The sequence below is a fragment of the Fringilla coelebs genome, assembly GCF_963513975.1.
Source record: "Fringilla coelebs genome assembly, chromosome: 20".
NCBI lineage: Eukaryota > Metazoa > Chordata > Aves > Passeriformes > Fringillidae > Fringilla > Fringilla coelebs.
Genome location: NC_140046.1, coordinates 999795 through 1025171, shown reverse-complemented (window position 1 = coordinate 1025171; position 25377 = coordinate 999795). Strand labels below are relative to the sequence as shown.

The 25377-nt window shown below is 47.3% G+C and overlaps 1 protein-coding gene across 7 annotated transcripts in view; it reads right to left on the bottom strand.

Annotated features, from left to right (window-relative positions):
* The window catches only part of MSI2 (musashi RNA binding protein 2), a 199929-nt gene that overhangs the window by 130076 nt on the left and 44476 nt on the right, over positions 1 to 25377 (bottom strand). For all 7 annotated transcript variants that reach the window (XM_084219019.1, XM_084219020.1, XM_084219021.1 and 4 more), the window contains exon 6: positions 505 to 597. In XM_084219019.1, coding sequence (XP_084075145.1) covers positions 505 to 597 — 93 coding nt within the window. The remainder of the gene's footprint in view (positions 1 to 504; positions 598 to 25377) is intronic.

Genomic DNA, 25377 nt, shown 5'->3' with positions numbered 1-25377 from the left:
TTTTTTATTTTTCAATGATGCCAGCATTCTACACATACTTGCAGAAGGATTTTCTAGAAAGAAATTAAGTGGATATTCTAGTGACTTCCACATTGCTCTTGCTTTTCACGTGGTTCCTTCAGGCATTTTCACAAATTAATGAGCTCTCCAATACGTCTATCTGCCCTTTCTGCCACTGGAATCGGGGCTAACAGAAGGCTGATTTTATGGAGAAGACAACTGTGTAATCATTCAGCTAAGGGTCAGACCCTTCCTGAGCAGACACAGATTCACCTCCCAGTGATGCTTTTTTCTTTAGTGGAAGTAAACAGTGTTGGCAGTGTTGTACACACACAAGCAACAAACAGAAAAGGAATCCCAGAGGCTTCAAGAAATGACACAGAAAGGCAAAAACTTGGCCCTCCTTTGAGCTCAGTCCTCAATGCACTTTTGTTTTTCAAAACACACTTCAAAAAGAAAGGGAAGAAAGAACAACTATGCAGTGCTCACTTGGGCAGAACTTACCTTACCAAACTGTTCAAAGTATTGCTTCACGTCCTCCACTACTGTATTAGCCGATAATCCACCTACAAATATTTTCTTTGTTCTTGTGACCATCTGTAAGAAATTACAAGACAAGCATATGGTTTAACCAGATTATTTCAAACAATATGTGGAAAAAAGAAATATTCTTCAGATCCCATCCCTAACCCAGATAATGAGAATACCTCTTTACAAAAGCAATTTCAATTCGATTTGATTAGATACTTCTTTCTCCGTCTTGTTTTGTTTTTATTTGAGAGATGGCTGAGTAAAGGCTCTCAATAACAACTCTAGCCCCCGGATATTTTTTTTTAATAAATGATTTTTATTGTGCTTCTCAATGCAAATAAAAGTGAAAAAGGAGTCCAAGCATTGTATCCTCATAGCTACTGTCTCAAAGCTCAGAGCAGCCCCAAACCCTCCCAGCACAGAACAAATTAATCATCACCCCTGTCCCCACAGCCTGCACATCAACCAGGGCAGATACTCCCCTCAATCAGCTCCAATCACACCTTGCACAGCCTCACTTTTTCTGTTGGGTTTTCTTAAAAGTTAGGAAGAAAAAGAGAAGAGGAGAAAAAAATGTGTAAAAATTCAATTATTTTTTCCTGGCTGCAATCTAGGGCTCCAAAATTGAAGCCCAAGCATATATTTTTCTGTAGAAAATTGTCATTTACAAATAAAGAATTGGCTAAAGCCGACTTGTAACTAAAGGATTTTGCAGGGCTGTCAAGAGCCCTCTGCCTGCCAGCATCTGATTTAAGATCAGGCCAAGCTTCTGTTGTCATACAAAAGAGGGAGGAAAGCAATTATTCTAAAGCAGTATTTGAAATTATCATCATTTTTATATTTGACCAAGAAAGAAAGAAAAAGAGAGCTACTGCTTTTAGAAGCAAGATTGAAGGTTATAGGGAAAAAAAAAAAAGACCACTTTGTTTCAATAGCTTCAGTCAAAGAAAATATTGGTAATGACAAGCAAATTCACAACATTTTAATGCCCAGAGATGCGTTGCGAGCTGGGAAATGGTTTCAGAAATCAGCTCTTTGGTACCAAAGCAAAGCACAAAATTAAGTCTGCTTCTACAATCCACATTTCCCTGAAGAGACTCTTCAATTGCTTTGCTCCCACCTTCCCCCCAGCACCAGGACAGAAAATGCACAGCCTGACGTGCCTCTACGGCAGGCTCTGCTGCCTCCCTTCCACCTGTGGCACCAGGCAGCACGGCCTCACCTGGCCAAGGCAAGGAGCCCGGGCAGGGGGGCAGGGGTGGGCACAGGACATGGGCAGGAGGGGAGGGGGGGGCACAGGACACGGGCAGGAGGGACATGGGCGGCTGGGACCAGGAGCAGGATGCTGGGACCAGGAGCAGGATGCTGGGACCAGGAGCAGGCTGCCGGGACCAGGTGAAGGGGACACCCCTGAGCACAGAGCCAGGCTGGCCAGCCACGCTCAGCTGGGGCTCACAGCCCCTGCACAGGAGCTGCCCTGGCCCGTTTCCCCGCCTGCCCCTCTGCCAGGTGAGCTGCTCCCCACACCTGGCAGCTCTGTGCTGCTGTGGCCTGACCACTCTGCAGCACCAGATCCCGTGTGGCACTGGGAGCAGATGGAAACAGCCCCTGCCCCCTGCTCCAACAGCACATCCTCACTCAGCAGTCACGCAGAGACAGGGCCAGGCTTCCCCAGAGCACATGGCTCTGGGAGCAGAGCAGGGCACTGGACACACGGCCTGCACACCTGGGCACACCCTGCCACCGAATTCCCCCAGTGAGACTCACTGAGGATCTCTGTCTTTCCTGGGAGTAAATTCAGGATCTGCTCTCTGGAGGTTGCTCACAACGGGGACATCCCCAAAGCAGTGGTGTCACAGAAGCCCTGGTGGGTTTGGACCCTCTGCCAGCAGCCCCACCTGCCCTCTCCTGGCTGCAACAGTGGCTTTGGGTAATGGGAGCGATTTGTGCGCCTCAATCACAAGCTCATGTTTTATTAAGGACTCCAGGAGGTCTGGGCACTCTGAAACCACAATACTTGCAGCTCTGTGTCTTTGGATTTCATGTGCAGTGTAATATATCCACCCCTGGCTGCTGCAGGGCTCTGCACACCGTGGCTACCAGAGGGTTTTGGAGGGTCTGTGTACTGAAGGTGTCTCTCTCTCGCTGCAGAAGGACTCGAGGAGAGGCAGAGCCGAGCTGGTGTGAGCCCCTTTAATTGTGAGCATCACAGAACTGCTCTGTTTGTGTACGGTGCTGGTGCTGAGTTATCAAAACACATGTGACTACTCCTGCCAGGAGGCATTCAAGGTTACATTCTCTTTACTGGCTTGGCTTTTGAAAAATATAATCGCCTTTGTGCTCTGAAACTGAGCAAACACTTCAGGAGGTGCAGGAGCAGGAAGGAAACCTTCCCTGCTTTAGCCAGGCAAGTCTGCTGAGCTTATGCCATTTGGTGCAAGGTTATGGCCGTAATTAGATCAGTTTGGGGCGTATCAGGTAAATCTCTAACCACAGGCTGAAGATGCAGCCTCTGGGAAGGAAAGCCTGGTCCCACTCGAACATGTCAATACAAATGTGAGCTAAACCCAGCCTAGCCAATGAAATGAAGAAATGAGGTTTTGCAGAGCTGGGGGCTCCAGCTCCAAACCCCTGAACATCCCTCACACTCACACAGTAACACTGCTCATCATCTTCTGTGGTTCTTCCCTCCCCACCAAAACTGTCTTATTATCCTGATAACTATTAAAAATGAAAAAAGAAGATTTTAAGCTTATGAAATATTTTGCAGGATTCCCAGAATTTCAAAATCTCAAGCAATGTGTATCCACCATTCCTTCTAGATGAGTCAAGGCCTGGTCTACATTCAACAAAGAAGTTACATATTTAACTTCAGGGTAATGGCTTTTAGTATCATTTCCCAACCATTCCTTACACAGCCTTTTAGCTGTCCCCTGCCTCCAGTTTTAGTGCAGAGCTCCTGGCTGAGGATGGTGAGGGTGGAAAGGATGAGTGCTGACACCCAGCTGGCACAGAGAGGAGCCCGAGTGTGCCACTGGCAGGCCATGCTGGGAAGTAAAATCCATGAAAATCCCAAAGCAGGAGACAGAGACACACACCCAGCACATGGGGCTCAAGGAACACCCTGGGAACCTGTGCTGAACCCAGCTCTGGCACACTCCAGTGTGGAATTCATCAAGGTTTGCATCCTCAACTTCTCAGTGTAGTGGAAGCGGACTAGAGTACTAATAGTGAATCTGCATCACAAATTGCTGAAATTAGCATTAATTTCAGATTAAACTAATTATGCATATGTAACTGTTTTCCAGAGCACTCTCCTCTCTCTCCTACAACAGCGTGGGCAGGGGTGCACATATATCCCAGCCTGCTCACCTCATCTGCAGTTTGGCATTCCATCATTTCTAGTGTATCCACCTTCTAAATAGGTTTATAATTGGAAAAACCAGCTTTGGTGTCTGTGCTGAACTGCATTTTATACCCCATTGTGCTGTACATTCAAACTACAGCATTACTTCTAATTAAAAACAACAATAATTCATGTAACAGGGGAAGCGATCTTGTTAACAGAACTGCCAGGCTTCTTTGGCAGAGCACACACCATAAGAATTCTCCAGGTTTTTTTTTTCGTTTTTTGCCTCTGGGATGCCCCTAGGAAGTTCCAAAAAGCTATTAAAAACTCAACTGAAATGTGATGCAAAGACAGGAGGGAAAAGGCAGTATTTAGTGAAAGCTGCCAAGCTGTGTGTGCTCACAGAGAACACCCAGAACCATCCCACCTCCAGGTGTTCCTGCACAGGGGATGGAGGTGCTGATCTGGGCACGGGGCTCCCCCCAGCCCAGCTGCACTGCAGCCAGGGCAGAGCAATCCCTCCAAGGCAGCTGGCTTTAGGTGCCACGTACAGCACGCTCGAGTATTCAAAATAGGATTTCAGCAAGACTTAAACGGAGCAAATACCTTGTGCCTGACCCTGTGTAAGCTCTGCCATCCTGCCAGAACTGCTGGGGCTACAGAGGGTACAAGGGAATGAAAGGGCCCTTTAATCCAAACACACTCCCAGGGGGTAAAGCAGCTCCCCGATTTCTGGGAAAATACACACGGGTTGTGTTCTCCCAACCCTTTCAGAAACCAAACCTGGTCCCTGCTGTATTCCTGGATTTTGGCCGCCTTGGGTTCTGCTGCTCCTGCTGGGAGGGTTTTGGTGCATTTCCCCCCCTCGTGGCTGTGGCATCGGCAGGAGGCAGAACACACAAACTGATTTTTCCAAGACAGATTGAACTGGCAGCAATTGCCAAAACCATCCTTGGAGTTTCACAAGCAAACCTGGCCAGGGGCCAAGCAAAGCCCTTCCTGGTCCATCTTCCCAACTGCTGCTGGGTTTAACTCCCTGATGTGCCCCCCTTGGGAGGAGCAGCCCCTCACTCACCCACCTGCAGGCACAGTCAGGTGATGACAGCCTGCCCCAGGAAGGGGCTGTTCCCAAAAGAAGGGTTTGCTGCCCAGGTCTGGTGTCCCATACGCCCCCTGAGCCACCCCCAGCTCTCCAGGCACCTTTACCTGCACCACCACACCGAGCTCCCTGCAGGGGAGATCCAAGCCTGAAAATTAGCCCCAGCTGTGAGAGCTCAGCAGGTCTTTTCAGCAAAATCTGCCTGCAAGCTTCGTATCAAAAGAACCAGTAAAATTCACCAGAGCCAGGGCTCCCCCCTCCAGAGCCCAGGAATAGCTCCTGGCCCGACAGCCTCGCTGTAACCAGTTATATCACATCCCTGAGGGCTGCTCCCACCTCCTGTGCTCCAGTTAACTCTTTTACAGGTTACAGAAGCACAGACAGGAGCAGGGAGCAGAGCAAACCTATTTAAATCCCCCTGGTTGCTTCAGCTCCTCCTGCATGGTATGGTAGGGAGGTAACTAAATATTCACTGAGTGCAGACAACTTATCCAACCTGCCTGCCTGATTACTGTTCAGCAGTGCTTAAAAACTGCATTAATAACTTTAAATGAAGATAATTATTTTTAAATTAATACATCTCGGGGCCACAAATGGAGAGCACTGCCCAACGTGACTGGGAGGGGGATTTCTGCAATGCCCAAGTAATGAGGGACAAAGGCCCCAGTGGGAAGCAATTAAGCCTCTGGTCCTCAATCTACAGGCTACTGGCAAAACTTCACCTTGTGCAGGCAGAGAGAGAGGGAGGGGAAGGAAGGGGGAGATGGCATTCTGCCCAGGGACCTCCCTTTGGAAGCCCTGCCAGCAGCCCTCAGTGGGAACACAGATGAACTGACCATTCCCACTGCACCAGCTCCTCACCTCTGTTACACCACCTTCCCCGAGGAAACACCATATGCCATGGCCAAAATACCACCAGAAAACCTTCATCCTCCAACAGGACACAAAACTGTGACAGCCAACGTTTCCAAGGGCACGTTCAAGGTCGAGCTGTAGCACGGCTCTAAAGGTGGAGAAGGATGGACTGAAGTGGGAACCAACCCATCAGCCTCCCAAAACACAGCCCCAGCCCTGATTCTTTCACCTGGATCAAGAGAAGGAGAAGGCCCTGGCTGTGCCTGCTCTCCCAGGCCAGGAGGGCTGTGCAGGACAGCAGTGAGAGCAGGAAGCTGGGCCAGGACAGACGGACAGACCTGCTGACATGCCCAGCCTGCCCCAGGGTGAGTGACAAAAGGCTCCTGCGAAGCTCAGGCCAAGTCCTGTAACTCAGTGTTCAATAAAACCAGGGACACAGCCTGAACTGGAGAGGAAAAGGATTCTGCCAGAGTTTGTAAATTCTTCCAGCTCCAAACACTGAGGCCAGTCCAAAGAAATTCATTGCCTCTACAGTGCAGAGAGCATGACATAATTTAAATGCTTCTAAGTTAGTATCAACTAATTTTTCATGATAACCCTCTAAAATCAGTGATGGGAGCTCTCTGTTAAGATTCTAGATAATCTGCTAAAACAAGAAAAATTCACACAGGAAGGAATAAGAAATGTGTGAAGCAATTTACCTCCTTCCCAACACACTCCAGATGATTTCTCTGAAAAGAACAAATGGAAACTTTAACCCTTAGCCTTGATTAATTTCATCTACATACTCTAGCTGCACATGGCAATCAGTTACTGATGAGCAGGTTTGACTTCATCTGCTGAGTCAAGCCCATGGAGCTGCAAGGCTCTGCACAAGGCTGAGCTTTCCCTCTGAGGCGAGACCACTAAAATCTTGCAAAATGCCCAGATTTACCTATTACTGCTGCTGAAACACTTGCACAGCTTCATGAAATGCTGTGTTTGCTTTTACCCTTTCCCCCCCACACAAATGGGCTGGTGAATTACAGGAATTGCAGCACTCCCCCTCCAGCTCACCAAGGGGAGATGCTCCCCTTGCCAGGGAGGGAGCCCACCAGCCATTATTAAACCAACATCCTTGTCACTCCAGAGCAGATCAAATAACCCTTGACTGGGAATAAAAGGGCCCTTGAGGAGCTGCACCACAAACCAAGAGTGGAAGCAAGGCAAGAGAAAACATCCATGCTTTTTCCGAAGGAAGGCAGCGTCTCACAGCTCCAAGAGCTCGTCTCCCTGTGTGATGTTTACTCACTCAGTGACCACAGGGCAAGTCATTTCAGTCTGCACAGCACTGCCTATCAAAGAGTCTTGGGAGAAGCTCAGCTGGAGACTGCAGGGCTCAGCATCTAAGCACACATTTGAACTCACAGCATTTGGGGAAGCCTCATTAGGTTGAGTGCGTTGCACAATCGAGTGCTATGTGCCTTGATTTCCACAAAAAGAACAGAAATATATCCCCACAGCTCAATGGAGCCTGTGAGGTTTCACTCATTAAATGCCTAACCCGCTGAAAGTCTGATTTGAAGATGCTGGAATAGTGCAAGACATTGTTACTGACATTATTGTTATTAAAGGAAGAATAAAAAAATATTGTTCCTAGCTAGGAAGGCCATATCAAACTACCAAGCAAAAGATAAATCAGCCAAGGTCTCCAAAAAAAGACATTATTTCTCCTTTACTCCAACATCTTAATGCGCGTGACTTTTTTTGTACTAGAAATATATTTCTATAAATCCTCCTCTACAGAAAGCTTTGCTTTCAGAAGGGGGAAAGTAGCAGATAAAATACTGCCCATCAAAATGAACTCAAGTCTCTAGTAACATAACTAAATGTGCAACGTTACAGATGCTTTATGGCCACAATGTCGGATCCATTTAGATCATTTTTACAAACCCGGCAAGAAATCTCTCCCCAGCACTGGAAACCACGCCACCAGGTCTGGGAGCAACTGTTTATTCAAACAGAGATGCCACCAGGGAGCAACAGCATCTCCCCACCAGAGCTTGGAGGGCTCATTTCTCAGCCACGTGCCATCAGGACTGAGAGCCAGGGATGGCAGGCTGGAAGAGGAGCTGGTCACCACAGAGGGGCCCTGCTCTCGTGCCTAAAGCCGACACATCCCCGGCTCCTGCCCCTGATGTCCTGCTGAGAACGAGGAGTGCAGGCACACTGTGACACCACCAGCCCCAGGTGCTGCCCACGGCGCCACCCACAGCAGCAGGGCCAGCAGGGCCATGGCACAGCTGCCTCCTGCCCCACAGCAGCCCATGGCTCTCTCCAGCACACACCTGGGGACACACACAGAGTCATTCCCGTGTCATGTCGGTCCCTGCCACCGGCCCATGCTGAAGTCACGCTCTGTCTGGAGTTCTGCTCTCCAAGCCCACCAGCCAGTCATACCCAACATCAAAAGATTTATTACCCACAGTGATAACTGCCCCATGCTGCTTTGTTTGTTAATTGTGACTGGCTTTGCCCTCAGAAGGGCAGGAGCCTAATAAATCAGTTATCTCCAGGAAGAATTTATTTAAAGCTGTTAACACTGCAACCCCGAGCACTTGGCAGGAGGTTCAGCAGAAGGGATGTGGTTGTGCCTGGCGTTTGGGGCAGGACACACTCAGCAGCCAGGGGAAGGAAACCAGCTCTGAAAAACACCTTGACGGGTTCAGGTCTGCCTGCCCAGCTCAGCAGGCCACCTCTCGTGCTCCTTTCCCACAGGGAGCTGTGCCAGGACAGCCAGCACTGTCACCACAGGCATGGGCTCCCCACAGCAGCTCAGGGACTTCCCCGGACAGGAGGGACCTGAGCCCCTGCCAGCCTGGGAGCCCAGCCCCAGCCCCAGCAGGCACAGCCAAGCTCTGTGCTACCAACCAAGCTGTGCACACCAACAGCAGATCCTCAGGATGCCCCTCCACAGCTCCTGCCCAAGGGGGGCAGCTCAGAAGTGCTGTGTAGGCACTGGACTGGCTCACAGAGCAACTCCAGCAACGACGGAGAGACTCATTCTTACCTGATCTATAATGCCAACAGGTCTCTAACAATAATGATGTTACTGAGAGAATAAACACTTGGCTGGATGTACGCTCCTTCCCCATCTTCCCCAGCACAAGAACTCTGCCAGTATCAAAGCCTATCACAGCTCAATACACTCACAGACTTTCAAGTACCTAGATCATTACAACGCTGCCAAAAATGTCACATAAAAAGGCCAAGTCACTGAGATGACTGGATTTCCAGGTCTGGCAGGACATGAAAAGCTGGGACAACTTCCCATGAACAGGCACTTGTGCAGAGTGACTCCAGCCAAGAGTGAGCACTGTTAACATCTGCCTGCTGCCCGCCGCAGGGCTGAGCTCCTGAGGCTGTGTCAGGAGCAGCGCTGCAGGCAGCAGAGCACCTCCAGATAAAATAGTGCCAGCAGGGCTCCTTCCAGAGCCAGGGGTGCTCAGGGGTGCTGCAGGAACAAACCCAGCCCAGCCTGACCCCCCAGCTGCACACCACCACTGCCCATCTGGAGATTTCGTTCCTCCTGAGAGCTGCAAGACCTGTACCTACAGTGGGAATTTTAATTTAAGTCTAGAAGCCCTGTGCCTTGACTTGGACAGACAGACACGGGACTAAAACACTTGTAAGGACCTAGGAACCATCGACAAGCCACACACACAGTGCTGTGCATCAGAACAGCTCACAGAGGTTAACAATCAAACCCTTCATCCCACCTCTTCAGCCTCGCACCTCCAACGTGACGTACAGCAGGTAAGCGAGCTGTCCAGACTGAATTACACAGAGGGAATGTTTGCCTTTTCCATGGAGACTGACTCACCAAAACAAGATCTCCAGGAGCTGTACCTGCAGCCCCATGAGGACAGCACCAGGAGCTGCAGGGCCCCAGAGACCTTCCCTGCCTCTCTGACAGCGACGGGCTCCCCACCAGAGCCGGCCGCTCCTGCAGCCCCACAGCTCTGCCCAAGGAAACGTGTGCCAGCTCTGGCAGGCTGCTGAGGGGTCCTCTGCAGCAGATTGGAAAATTTGAGGTTCTCCACACAGCTGCAGCTCAGCAATCCTTCATCCACTGTTAAATCACAGACCACATGCTGAGAGTTAAAGACTTATACAGGACTCCAGGGACTAATCGAGGAATGATTTCAGCTTCTAACTGTGCTCTAACCAGGCACTTAGGATGCAAAGCACAAGTTTGTGATACTATTGTGCACTGCATCAAAATGACTTTTGATACATTTTTGCAAATTACTAATAAGGAAAAGAGAAAAAACCACATCACCCTGGTGTTTAACATAATTCTTCCCCTCTGTCCCCTATCCTTATTTTCACATTCGTGACAAACAGCCTCTATCTTCAATTAGGCTTGTTTTATGCATGCATGAAGCCCCCAAAATATGAAAGAGCTTTTATGCAACACCAGATTATCTAATGTGCACATATTTTGCAAAAGAGCACTTTTTAAATACCTAGTCACAGAGAAGGGGAAAAAAAACCCCATTCCATTCAGGAGGAGAGAAAGGGAGAGGAGGAAAAAAACCACATAAAAGCTGCAAAAAAAGAAAGTGAATGCATTTGTATATTAAGCAATCAAGGGCTGTCACACACTGAAAACACAAAGCACTGAAGTTTAAGTGGGCACACACCAAGGGCCTTACCATGGGACACACTTTTCAGCAGCACAGAAAGCACTCCCTTATCAACCCAGCACAGTATGAAGCAGGATCTCTGCCTATTAAAAAAAAAAACCCAGAGAAATAACTTCTCTTGACAGCCTGACAGCTGACATTCTTAACTGAAAAAACCAAGTGCCAAGAATTATCAGGCCTGGCTTTTCTCTCCCTGATAGATGACAGAGCAAAAAACAACAACGGCCACACACATCTCATAAATCACAACTTTTATTGAATGCCTCGCCACATAATAGCAACAGTCAAACTGAATAAAGAGGCTTTTCAGTGCGTGTCTGTAAAATACTGGGGGAGCACCGAGATCATTCCCAGCACCAAGAGCCTCTCCCAGGTCGAGCAGGTATTAATACCAGTGTCACTGTATTTCTTACAGAGCTACCTGGAGAGTTCAGAGGGATTTTCTCTCTTATTGCTTCGTTAAGAAGCACAAAAGAATGCAGAGACGAAAAGCAGAAATTCTGTGCAGGGACAGAGGTCGAAGGAAAGGCCAAAAGCTCTGCACAGGTGAGCAAAGGAGCCCAGGCACCAGCAGCAGGGTAGAACTGAGACTCTGGGATAAGTCACCTGCAGACACACAACCAGCTGTGCCTGGGGTTTTCCCTCTGAAGCAGCAGGAATCTGCCTGCAGGCTCTTGGGAGCTGAGCACACAGGTGAGACCCGAGCACACGGGTGAGACCCGAGCACACGGGTGAGACCCGAGCACACGGGCAGCAGGTCAGGGGAAAGCAAAGGTGGGAGCCCCATCAAGGGAAATTCTTGTGATCTCCCACGACCACAGTGACACCAGCACAGTCTGATCAGCCTGGATATACAGCACTAATGCTCCTTTGTTCACTTTTCAGCACTCACTGACTGGCTCCATTAAGATACTAATAGTAAAAATAACAGAAATAATAATAATGATATCATCTACTTTTATCTGAAATAGTGAAATATCAATAGTACCTTTCATCTAAATAGTTTAGAGGCACTGCACTTTTTGATTTCCAGACAGTCCTAAAAATGCATTTAATCTCCCCTGTTATAGGAAAATTTCTAATACAATCTTTCCAGCACATAAACTAAAGAAAGCAGAGGGACATTTATATATTAAATCAATTACCAGAACTTCCCTTCCCTTCACCCAAGCTAATTAAAATTTCATGTGCTTCATACCAATAACTGTGTAGAGGATCACAGCTGGTGTTTTCAAAGTCAAATAAAATAAAAATACAAGGGGATCTTGGTCTGCAACCCTACTGCTGCAAGACAAAAATAGATACTCTGCTCTTAGTGAAATCCAAGTCAGTGCAAATTTGATACCTAACTCCTTTGAAACTTTAAACTTGAGCATAATTTCAGAGCGCCTCAGCCCACTAGACCAGAGCCTGCAATTTTCAGCAGATTAAGGAGTCTCTGAGGAGACCTGGCCAGGTCTGGGCAAGTCACTTGAGCTCCAGGGCTCTCGAGTTTTGTTTCTTTCTCAAATCAGCACCGAAGTGGCCGAACACACAGGAGTCCCAAGCGTTTGCTCAGCAGAGTCTGGCAGAAGGCTCTGCCCAGGGCTTTGCAGGGAGCACAGGTCCAGCTGGCCCTGGGCACACCCAGGGGCACCCTGGCCACTTGCAAGGCTCTGGCAGCCTGGCCACAACCCAGGGACCTGACCTGCAGTACCAGGACAGCAGCCAGGCTGACAGAGCAGTGACAGGGCCACTGTGACACAGGAGGCGGCTGTGACAAGGGAGCAGTGATTTTGGGGTTCTCCTGCCCCCCTGCCCCTGGTGTGTGCCCAGCAGCCTCCCCGGAGAGCCCTCAGCTGGGATGCTGAACAAGCTCCCTGTGCTTCAACCCAGAGGCCCTGACCTCGCATTTTACTGAGTGCAAGCCCCTTCCTGCATCTGTTTCCAATATTGTCTTTTTTGGGAAAACAGGCTGAGCATATGTTCCCGAGCTGCTGCCCACACGGTGGGTGGGTGTTACAATCAACTTCTGTGCACGGGCTCCCCCCGTGTCTGACTACCCACAGCAAGGCTTGGCCCGCTCCTTCTGCTGCTCAGATCAAAGGAGGGAAGCCACCACCAAAGTTAATGGAACAACATCCAAGCCTAGGCTGAGCCCAAGTTCCTGAGTGAGCCGGCTCTCCCTCCATGAGTCCCAAAGTCAGGACCAGGCACGGTGACACTGCCAGGGCCGGGCTGCCACCAGCACCCTGCAGCCAGAGCCCCACTGAACCCACCCTGGAGCCACAAAGAGCCCTGCTGAGAAGGGCTGCTACTGCTGGGGAGGGGGTGGGGACTTTGTTTCCAATATCCATCTGCTCCTGCTGCTGCTCTGAATGTAAAATCACACTTGTGAATCTGTGACATCCTGCCTGGTTGCTGTGGCAATGGCTATGCCGTCACCAAAGGCCAGTCCCTTCCTTTGGGAAGGAGCGGCAGCAAAGATCATGCGCTCACTTAAGTGCTGCTCTCCAGCAGCCAACCACCCAACCAGCCCAGAGAAGGGGAGAAGAATTCAGGGGGGAAAATGCCAACCAGAGCGGATTTGCCTCTAAACCAAATGTTGTCTAAGTTTCTCAGGAAGGCATTAGCATTTCTTTGATTTCCAGTGTTTTTTCTTTGTTCCATTAAAAACTACAAATCCACCATTAATGAAAATTCAGAGACGTCTGTGTTCACTGAGCGTGCAGCCATAAACACCAGCGTGGATTGTATTATTTCTAATCTGCTTCATGGGGAAGAAGACATAGATTTGTCTGAAGTGCTGCATCATTCTTTCCATACAAGGGCCCCATTACCAGACTATACTTATTTGCAAGTCAAATGACAATGCCACTATTTGAATACATTTTCAAGCCCAAAAACCCAAGCCAGTGCTCTGGCTCTCCAGAGCTAACTCGATCTGACAGCCATAGCATTGATGCCTGCCAGTGCTGATTGACTGGTGGGATATATTTAGGCACAGGAGGGGAGAAAGGGGGAAGGGAGCAGGCGAGTTCCTGAATTCAAGTATACTGTTAGTAACCAAAAATAACAAGCACTGATTCAGCTCCATGGCTCAGAATGGCCTCAGCTCCATCACAGAGAATCCAGCTAATGGAGAATTTACTACCACAGGGGCAATGCCAAAAAACACACACAAAAAACTCGTCAGAGCAATTAGGGCGTCTGTGCCCTGGGTTTACGAGAAATACAATGAAACGATCATTTCCCCTTTGCATCCATCTTCTAAAATTGCTTAAATAAAGAAGAAAAGACTGAATTGGAAGGCAAACAATTTTCTTCCTTTTTCAGCAAGGGACAAACAGTTATTGTGCACACAGGTGTGTGTGTATCTCCATACTCCACACAGCTATTATGTGCTCTCATGCCCTTTCAACTCCCATCCTTGTTCAAAACACTACTCTGGGAGGGAAAGTGCCACTAGCTTAGGGGAAAAGACCCTCTCCAGCATTAGAGGACAACATGCCAAGTGTATTTGAAGAGCTGGATTCAATCTTTCCTGCCCCTTCTCTGAAGTGCTATGCTGAACCCTGGGAAGTGAACAGTATTTACACATGGAAATCAAAAACACACAGAGACAAAATATCCCTGATATATCTGGAGTTCAGAAGGAGGGAAAAATAAAGCCTGTTTGTTTGTTTTACTCAACTCTACAGGCATCCAGGATGTCACCTGGAGCTGTTCTTGGGCTGCTGCAGGACCTGGCAGATACACTCTGGGTCCCCTCACACCAACACCCAGGCGAGGGGCAAACAGAAAAGCAGCCCAGAAGCCATTCCAAAAGGATGTGCAATGTGATCCCAGCAATGAGATGTGAGCCACTTCCCTCCAGGCCTCCAGGGCCACCAGCCCAGTGCTGGAAAGGACTTGCCAGGCAGGGCACGGGGCTCTGAAGGGTTTGCATTTGCTCCTGCTGATGCCCAAAAATCCACAGACAGCTTCAAGGGGCAGACAGGCAAAGGAAAAGGCTTGTAAAAGCTGGGAGAGATTATGTGACTACCTGCCCCAGCAGCTACAGGAGGTCTAAATACCTGAGATTCCAGGTAAGCACCTTACCAGCAACACCCCACATCCTCCCTGGAATGAAAGTCAGACAAGGAAAACAGAAGCCAAAAGCCTTATCCTTTAACACAAAGTGCATTTCTCAAGCCAAAAAACCCAGCCCAGCTTGTTATGTTTTCAGAACAGTGATGCAGCCTTAAAATTTTAAGGTTTTGTTTAAGAAAAGAGAACCTTTAAGTGTAAGCGGAATCAGGCACCAGAACCTTAATTTATCAATTAGACGCCATCTGTGGATTGTGTTCCTTGGAATAATTGTTAGATTTGACAATGCACTGCTGCTTTACAAAGTTTCTGCCAGCCTTGCTACCATTTAATTAAATTTCTGCACTTAACTTTGATTGCACTGAAAGCACTGCTGGTTTCTGCCGATCGAGTCCCTTAGCCACCTGCTGTGTTAGAACTAACCATGTTTCCACAGTTGTATCAAAAATTATGGGTTTTATTTTTAGTCTTTGTCTTTTCTCAGTCTTCACCAAAAGGAAAAATAATAGTAATAAAACCCCCAATGATTCTGGCGTGCTGAAGCCGTAATACCCAACGTGGAAAGCAGCAGCAACTTTCATGTCTCCTAACAAAAGCCAGACGCTTCCCTTTTTGTCTTCCAGCGCAGAACAAGTGTCAGGGCATGATGGCTTAATGCTCCACGTTTTGCTTAAACAAAATGAGCTTCCTGTACCTCCTCATTATATTTGTATACATCTCTTGTATTTATATGGAGGGATAAAGGCAAACACACCAGTCATTTACATACATAAATATTGCACACGCAAATAACAAGCAAGCTGTCATTCTCGCTTTAGCCCACAGCACAGTTGGGGAAATAGAACTTCAATAATGTCAAATTAGCAGAGTGAAGAGCCCTAAAAGCCTACAAATATCATCAAGCATCCAAGCTGCTGCTGTGAGTAACCTCAGCGTGAGGAGGAGCCAGGCTGCCAGACCCCCACCCAGGGCCAGAGCTCCCGGGACATCCTGGCGTGCCCGCCCCAAAGTTCTCCTTCCCAGGCCTGGGCTCCACCTGGGGACACACACCTGACTGCTGCCTCTGCTCTGCTTGGGCTCCAGGCAGCCCTGCCCTGGCACAGCAGGGTCAGGCACTGCCCAGGGCTGAAATGGCATTTGCGGGGATTCGTTTGGTGAAGGTTCACAAAAATGAATTTAAAATTGCAGGAAACCTGGGCTAGGTATGCCCACTATCTCAGCTATGGTGACTGCTGTGTCAGCCTCCCTCTCTCTTCCCTTTCTAATTTCTTTTCTGTTGTATGGGACAGATAAAAACTGCAAGGACTGAGGCAGGTGGAAACGGGTTCTCCTCCCACCCTTGCGACTGTGAAATAGCAAAAAGATGTTCCTCAACCCAGATTAAGTAGTTTGTGCTAAATCAATGTGTGTGAGGTATTTTTGCATCCTTCACTCTAAGTGGTGCCATAGTACAAAAATGTATTTTGCCCACTAGAGCTAAAAAAAAAAAAGATTTAACAGCAAAAGAAACTCAAAGGCAGTAAGAACAGGACAGTGTCTATGTAGGGGCTACAATTTTGGGCAATCTGATGGCATGCCAAGAGAGGTCAGAGAAATGAACAAGAGCCTGCTTCTGGGCTCTGCTTAGGCCAAGGAGAGCCAGTCATTTAGATATTCAAATTATTTTCATAATCCTTCATAGAAGGTTACGAAATATTTATTAGCAACCTGTGGGGCTGACCAGACTGCTCCAAGGAAAATACAGATTTAGGCAATTTCCTAAAGTGGGCATTCTACAGCCAGCCAGCCTAGAGCAACTCTTCCATGCCAATATAAGGCATGAATAGGTTTTATGATGCATTTTATAGAAAATTACAGCTGCATAATTAAGCCTGAGCAGCAACCCTGGAGTTGCTCCCTCTGATGAGGAAACTCAGCTGATGCAGTGCCAGGAGGTGCCCGTGCTGCCCCTCCATCCCCAGGCTCAGAGGGATGGAGGATGCTGTGCCTGCCTCAGGCTGGAGAGAGGTTCTGCTCCACACAAACTGTATTTTGTCCTCTGCAAAGCTGTGCCCCACCTGGACCTTTACACAAACCTGTTCTCTCAAGAGGAGAATGTATCAAAGGCTTTTATCAACCACAGCCATACAAGAGCTGTCCTGGGGAACACCTCGTTTCCAGGACTGCAATCTGAATTAACTCATCACTTTTAATAATCTGGTGTGGCCAAAGTCAGCAGGGGACTGAGGTATTCCTGCACACAAATCAACTCAGGGCTCACTCTGGGCACTGAGCTCTGTCCTCCACCCAGACTCACCAGGGCCAGACTTGGAATCTGGATCTGGGCTGGAGCTGAGCTCTCCCCTCTGGACCTGACACCTTCCTGCTCTGCCCTCCCAGGGAACCTACATCACCTCACTGCTGCCCAGACCTGCCACCAGAACTCTGCTTTAGACGAAAACATGCTGAAACAGGCTTTAAAACCCTCAAATATCACAAGTCTGATTCCAGTCGGGCAAATTCCTCCCGCTGTGTTCACGCTGTGCCCCTGGGCAGCTGGCTCCCTCTGACTGAGAGCCAGGGCTTCCAGAGGTATTAGGGGTCAATTACATTACAAGGAGGTATAGGAAAAGAAAAGACACTTCTTGGTCTGCAGTTCTGCCATAAATTAACTTTTAATACGGAACAGAATGTCACATTTGCTTCTCCCCATAATCTAAAAATTTCTCCTTATGCAGCACCAATAAGGAGGGCTTTTAAAAATTAAAAAGACCTGAAAACCACACAAGGGTGTATTTCATGGCTATAAAAAAGCATTTAAAATGTAGAGTTAAAAAGGTGCTTCAAGTGTCTTCATCAAAGGCGGTTGAAAATGGAAGGAAAATAGGATTTTAAAAATGCCCATTTTCTTTAAAATCAGCTTCGTGAGTCAGAGCACACAAAACCTTTTTGCTGCTCTGAGGATCCTGAACGTAAATCCAGCCAGCAATGCAGCCAGTTTGTTTGTTGGGAGTAACAGTGCAATTATCAGTGACGTGCACAGCCTTTTCTGCCATTTTTGTGTGCATTTCTGTGACAATTGCCAGCTCTCCCCAACACCCCAGGAGCTCTAGGAAAGAAGCCCCAAATTCAAAGCTAATCAGAGAACACCTTTTCAAGGGAGGCTTTATTCATCTCCCCTCCCAAAATCCTTCTCCCTCCCATCCTGATTTTGTTAAAAACCACAGAAGATGGCTGAGCACGATCTGGTACCTGGGAACTTGCACCTTTTCACCAAAGCACACCTGAGCAGTCTGACCCATGCAGCAGTGCTGCGGATGCAGTGCTTGCTGAAGCACCAAGTGACACATGCTGCTACCCAGCACAGCCCTGCAGGGCTTCTTCCCTTCCTTTATTACTCCCTGTTAGTCAACCACCAAGTTTGCTTCCCAAGTTTCTGCAACAACTCTTAAGTCCCACCCTTCAGCTCCCTGATTTTTGATCACATCCTCCAAGCATCTCAGACCTTTACCACCAAACCTCAAACCAAGATTCCAGCTGTAAATCAAGCAGAACAAGCTCTGATTTACCTCTCACCTTAAACCAACAGGATATTACAACAAAAATATCCTGGTCTGGTTGCCAGAAGGAAGCAAAGCATCCATGTTACAATTAGCATATGCAAATCAGCATATGCTACCGCCCAGCCCTTCCCTCCCTCAAACTGAGCAAAGTACAACTGAGCAGTGCTGAAATGCAAATTACCCAGAAGAGAGTTTGGGGACGTGGAGGAAACATAAGGACTTGGTGTCTGGATGCATTCCAACGAGAGTAGCTGCAAACTAAAACAACACTCGAGAATATGTGAGGAAGCTTTTATTAAAACAAGAATCTGCTCTCTTTAGTTAATAGTGGGAATGATGCAATTACTAGAGAGCCAGGATACCCTCAGGCCCCAAATTCTATTCTAACTACAGAGAAGGGAGCAGGCAGGAAGCAGAACTGTTCTGCGGGTTCCTGGAGCAGCTGGTGGCCCAAGGGCAGGGGACACTGGCCCAGGCTGAGGGTGGGCTCAGGGCACAGAGCAGAGAGCAGCCACAGCCCCCACACAGCCACCCTGCCCACCAGGGACACCGGGCTCACCCTCTGCTGCCAGCCCAGATGTGCCCAGCACCAGCTCACCCATCACACACAGACCCAGCTATGGGCCCAACAGCTCCCACAGCCCACGGCTCCCAAAATGCCATGGAGGGCTGGATTAACGACAGGAGAGACTCTGCTGAACCCTCTCTGCTTTTGAGAGAATCCAGGTAAGATCTGGAGCAGAAGGGCTGTCCAAGGAAATGGTGAATCCAGGATACCTCATGCATTAAATGTAATAGTAACCATAATTTCTGACCTACAGTGAAATGAATTTGCAAATGACTAGTAACACACAAAATGGAAAGAGAGGGCCTCACTGACTGCTAATCCTCACTAAATAATTACATTTACATATAAATGTAAACACACATACAAACCTACATCAATAAAAAGCTGTTAACAATACAACTGTAAAGCTCTGCAATTTCTTTTAAGAACTTAAGTCCAATTCCATGTTGAAGGAAAAGACTGAATGCTGTAGGATATGTAATACAAACAGTGCAGAGAGTATCACTCTGTCAAGATTAACACATACTTTTTCTTCCCTTTATAAATCATTTGTGTATTGAGACATGCAGCTAAATCAGCTAAGTACAGATCTAATTAAAGAACCTGGAAACTGATTACTGCACTATGGAACACATCAAGGGGTTTTCCTTCCCTTTTTTTCTTTTTTTTGAAGAAAGATCTGGTCTGAAATCTTATCAGTCCCACACATGCCAGAATTAGTCCCTGCCTTTGTGTCAGAGGAAACTGTATCGAGAAATCATCAAGCAGAACTCATGGCTGAGATTAACAGAATGCAGCTGTCTTCATCTGCCAGATTATATTCTGTGCTTCCACTATCAGCAGACAAACTGCAGGTGTAGAGCTCCTCGAGGCCAGACACTAAGAACTAAAATACAAATACAAGTGGTTGAACTGAAAGAAGTTCCTGCCTCACCAAGGACTCAAGTGAAAGGCTCTGGAATGCTTTTACTTCACGAGTATTAACTACTGAATAATAAATCTATTTGCCACAGCACCAACTTATGCTGAAGGACTGGAAATAAACACTGCAGAAAGGCTTCTCTCACACCTTCCCCTGGAGCCAGCCCTGGTGACAGATGAGGTTCAGCAGCAGAGATCAATGGGATCCACAGCCCGGCCAGATAAAACCCCTCCTTCACCCTACCTCTGCTCTTACCTACAGCACTGGGGCAAAGAACCCATTTGCTCCCAATCAAGGGGAAAAACGAATGGGTTTAGGGCCCCTCATTCCTCAGATGCCTCCGATTCATCTGTCCTGACTGGCTTCACACAAAAGCTGCTGCTGCTGATGGCCATTAGGTCAGACACGCTTTAACACCATCCACTGCTATTTTAAAACATGTTGATGCTGCTCTGAAATAGCATTTTACTCTTACACCCTAATCATTGTTATGGCTTCTGACAGGTTTTAAATACAATAGTATTAACTGCAATTAATTCATTTGGAATTAATGCGAATATTGCAGGCACTTCAGCAGGATCTCTGCTGCAATTCACCACTCATTATTGCACCATTATTTTTTAAGTGTTATCCATAAAGCAGGCTGCCAGGGCATTTGCATTTAGGTGACAGAAGTAGGAACAGAGAGGAACAATAAATTAGCACAAAAATTAAGCAGAAGGAGCGGGAGAATTACACTGTCTGACGTTTTAATATTCCTCATGACTCTGACTCCCAGTCTGGCAGAGCCAGGGGAGCAGGCTGTGCACCCTTCCCTCCCCGCATGCCCTGAGCCCAAAGCAATGGCTGTGCAGGCTCACCCTTCCACGTTTTACTTTTTTACATGCTCACACTCCTGCCCCAGTGCCCTGCATCCCCCACACCATCCCCCCAGCTGGCTGCAAGATCAGCCCTCGGCAGACAGAAAATAGACAGGTTATTTCCAGCAGAGCCATTAAAAACTGCCAGTATGTCCGGAAGGTAGGGCAGAAATAAAGCATTATTAGACCATTAAACGGGGTGCCCAGCAGCACTCCTCCCTCGGCAGGAAAAACCTCTTTGGTGCAGTTAGCAGCTGGTTTTAGAGCATTAATGACCTCAGGTGAAAACAAACTGGTCATTAAAACCACGCTTTAAGGGGATTAGCTAGCACCAGAACATACAAGTTACTTAAACTGAAGTAGTTCCATATGGTTAATTTATAATTTCCAAGGTATTAATCAGTGAAATTCTGATGGTTCCTAGATAAAGTGTGCAAGGGGGAGATTCACCCGGCTCCTCAGAGCAATCTGAACTGCAAGCAGTGCTGGCAGAACAGTTTCATTTCTCAATTTGCTGGCTAAACTGAAAACAAAACAGAACCAAAAAACCAGAAGGACGAATTTGCCTATGATTAAACAAACATGTTTTCATTTTGGCAAAACTTAAAAGGAAAGGAAAAAAAAAAAAAAAAAAGAAAAATTTCATTTTGAGTCAGTCCACATCTTGTTTCAACTCCGAGCGGAAATACACTGCAGGTTTTTTAGTTTATTTAACCCCTTTTAAACCTTTTGCCTCTCAGGGCCACTTTTAAACACAGAGAATGCAGAAGGGAAAAAATGGAAGTTTGTTGAAGATCTCAATGCACAGGTGTGAGGGAGCAGAGGTGGATGCTCAGCAGCATCCAGCCCCTTGGAGCGTGGGTTAGGAAATCCATCCTAACAGCTCAGTCCCAGCCCTGGCTCACTGGGACAGCAGGTTTTACACTGTTTAGTGTCACTACTGATAGCCAAAGATAAGGGATCTCAGACATTCAGATAGCCAATAAACACACAGATGTTAGAGCAGGACCAAAGTGATTCACACAGCCTGGTCAGCAGCCAAACAAAACCACCGAGGAAGGGCAGGCACATGCCCACCCACCACGAGAAGGGAGAAAAGACACCCCTGGAAAGTAAAGAAAACAAGCTGTAGCTCATTGAGAGACTGAATCCATTTAAATTACAAATACACTGCTAAATACAAACTCCCCAGAACCTAAAGTCGTTTTTAAAACTGTTCTTTTTATCACTGAAACCTTGGGGGAAATTTTAGAAGCTCATTTCATCCTCGTAACACAATGACTCCTCCACAGTGCAATACTTTATTAAGATGATTGTATAGGGCTCTGCAGAGAACCAACAACAGGCTGGAGACTTCAATTGGTTCCACAGAACAACAGCATTAGCAAATAAAACACCCTAAAGTTCTCTTTGGCTGAATCTTCACTGGGAAATGTACCTCTCAGTCTAGGAAATGCACTTTTCTCCTCTGAATTCCCCGGGACCTCCAACCCACCCCAAGCCCACTGCCTGCACAGGGGACACGGCTCCAAAGGCTGCTCCAAAGCAAGGCTCCCTCCTGACAGTCAAGAGATACAAAAAATGTTTCTAAGTTAACAAGTTTTCCCACTAAAGCAACGCAATTTCAGGATCCAAAGGGAGGATCTATGGAGGCAACAAACATCCCCGATGTCCTCCCCACCAGGGATGGGGCTGAAGACGAGCACAAACACTGACCAAAGCCTCCTGCACAATTCCAGACCTGTCTTCTTTCCGTCTGCTCAAGAACAACATTTGTTTTAATCTCTTTGTCAAAACAAAAATGAAACAAAAAGCCAACCAAACAAGCAACAACAACAAAACCGTTCCAAGAATGCAGAAGGGCAGAAATCCAAACCTAGTTTAGCTCAAAACTCTACTTTCCTAAAGGCTGAACTACGCACTTATTTGAGAAGAGGGCTAAGCTCTTTCCAAGGTCATTTCAAGGTTTTCATACCAGCGAGGGAAGAATTATTTACATGTGACAGTGCATCCCGTGTATTCAGTTGGGAAGGCAAATATGGGTTTAATAAATAAAATTTATAAAAACCAAAGCAGAGGACAAAACCCTGCCTCAATGCACCCATTTCTGCAGCGAAATGGGAGTACAGGATGTCCCTGTCCCAAGAAGGTGTTGTGCCAACATCCCTTAGAGCTACATCAAATATAATTTTCAAACCAATTAGCTCAAAAAGCATCAACACCAAAGCAATGCCTTCCACATTCTAATTACTAGGCCATCCTATTCAATTCTTAATGAGAGGAGAGACAAAGGCAGTATATGTATTAGGGTCTACTTCAAGAATTCTTTTTCTTTTAGCAAACAGATCCTCTTTTGTTCTGGTTAAACACCAATTACTCCGTTCTCTCTAACATGCAAATCAGCTGAAAATAGGGCATGATGTATCTCGATCCTGCACCACTACAAGTTTGAATGAAGGGGGAAAATAAAGCAACCCTCTAGGGGCTTTCAATTCCAAGTACTTTGTACTCTGATAAAGCTCTTTTGAAAGAGCTTTTTGTATTATCTACCGCGGTTCCCATAAGCAGTGATTTTGCCATTATGCCAAAAGAAATAGCACATTTAAGGTGTACAATATAAGCAAGGAAAGGAAAAGTAGCCAACAAAGCTGTTTACATGTAGCTTTGAGTTGTTACGTCCCCACTGCAAACAGCAAAACTCGGGAGCATTATGAGCATCACGGCACAGAGGGAAGGGTTCCAGCAGGAAGGGAAGGGGATGCTGGAGGGTTTGTCACTTTTTTTACCTCCTGAGCACCCTGGGGAGGGCTCAGTCCCTGTCAGTCAGGTGTGGGCTCAGCCCTCTATCACCCTCACCGACTGCATCTGACCCTAAGAGGTTTAAGAGAAGCCTCTGCTATTTTCAGGGAGATCTTAGAGCAGCCTGCTGGTACACGGGGCTTACAAGGAATTCTACAGCAAAAGATGTGGTTTTAAAACTGGGAAAGTGCAGATCTCTGTAAGGTGACCTAAGGGCAGCTGTGTTTAGGAGTGCAAACTGTGCCACACAGTGTCACTGACACGACCAGGGAGTCGGGGGGACAAAGGGAACCCCTCCCCACAGCACATGTACCACGGGGCAGTGGCGGTGCCAGACTCCCAGCACAGAAAGGGCTGGAGGAACTTCTGGCTAGAAACATCCTCCCTAGGTGAAAAGCCAAGGAGCAGTCTCAGGGTGGCTGTCCTTGCTGGAAATGCCAGGAACAGCCTCGAAATCTGCAGCAGGAGGCCAAGCTCGGAGGGGGAAGCAGCAGCTTGAACAGACCATCCCACACCCCATCCTCTGCCCTGGGCACAGCCACAGAGCACACACAGGTTACACACACACAGGTTACACACACACAGGTTACACACACACAGGTTACACTGAGCACAGCCATAGAGCACACACACACAGGTTACACACACACAGGTTACACTGAACACAGCCACAGAGCACACACACACACAGGTTACACACACACACAGGTTACACCGAGCACAGCCACAGAGCACACACACACACAGGTTACACACACACAGAGGTTACACCGAGCACAGCCACAGAGCACACACACACACAGGTTACACACACAGAGCACACACACACACAGGTTACACTGAGCACAGCCACAGAGCACACACACACAGGTTACACTGAGCACAGCCACAGAGCACACACACACAGGTTACACACACACACACACAGGTTACACCGAGCACAGCCACAGAGCACACACACACACAGGTTACACACACACAGGTTACACACACACAGGTTACACACACACAGGTTACACACACACACACACAGGTTACACACACACACACACAGGTTACACACACACAGGTTACACTGAGCACAGCCACAGAGCACACACACACACAGGTTACACACACAGAGCACACACACACACAGGTTACACTGAGCACAGCCACAGAGCACACACACACAGGTTACACACACACACACACACACACACACACAGGTTACACCGAGCACAGCCACAGAGCACACACACACACAGGTTACACACACACAGGTTACACACACACAGGTTACACACACACAGGTTACACCGAGCACAGCCACAGAGCACACACACACACAGGAACACACCTGTTGTGAAGTCTGCAGATATATGGGTCTGAGAGAAACAAGTCTACATAAAAAATGACATATTGCCAGCCCTGCAGCCAACGAGGATACAGAATTTGCTGGCTACGATCAAGGTATCTAGTGAGTGCTTGCACTACAGAAATCATTTTGCAATTGAATGTTCTATATCAAAGTGTAATTCAATTTATATAATGCATTAAATATACTTAACATAAATCACACACACGCTAATACTTACATTATACACACTCAATCACCTCTGGTCTTGTTTTAATATATAGACAGATAAAATACATAAAAATAGCTCATTTCAAGGAGATGGACCCTAGAGTATTTCACATTTCTAAATTCAGCCAAAAACCACAGTGCATTAGTCTCTTCTGCCAAACATTATATACAATCTTCCAAAAAAGTTTTCATCTGGTTTGTTGGCCTTTAATATATTTTTGATTTATGACATTTTGAAACATTTTCCCTTCTGCAGCTCAAGAGGAAAAAAGCATTCTTCTGATTCCAGATTCAGGATTTCTTTAAAGAGAAACCAAAAGTAATAAATCTGAAGTGTCATGCTGCTACTGTATCACACGAGCGAGAAGTATTACAGCATGTGTTGACTGCAGCCTCCAAGCAAAAACTGTATTAAGTAACAGGATTTTCTTACATTACACATTCTTTTTCTTGCCCAAAGCGTGCGTTTCACACAGATGTTCCTCATACACCAATATTATACACGTGCAGCAAGTGGCTGTAGCTCAGG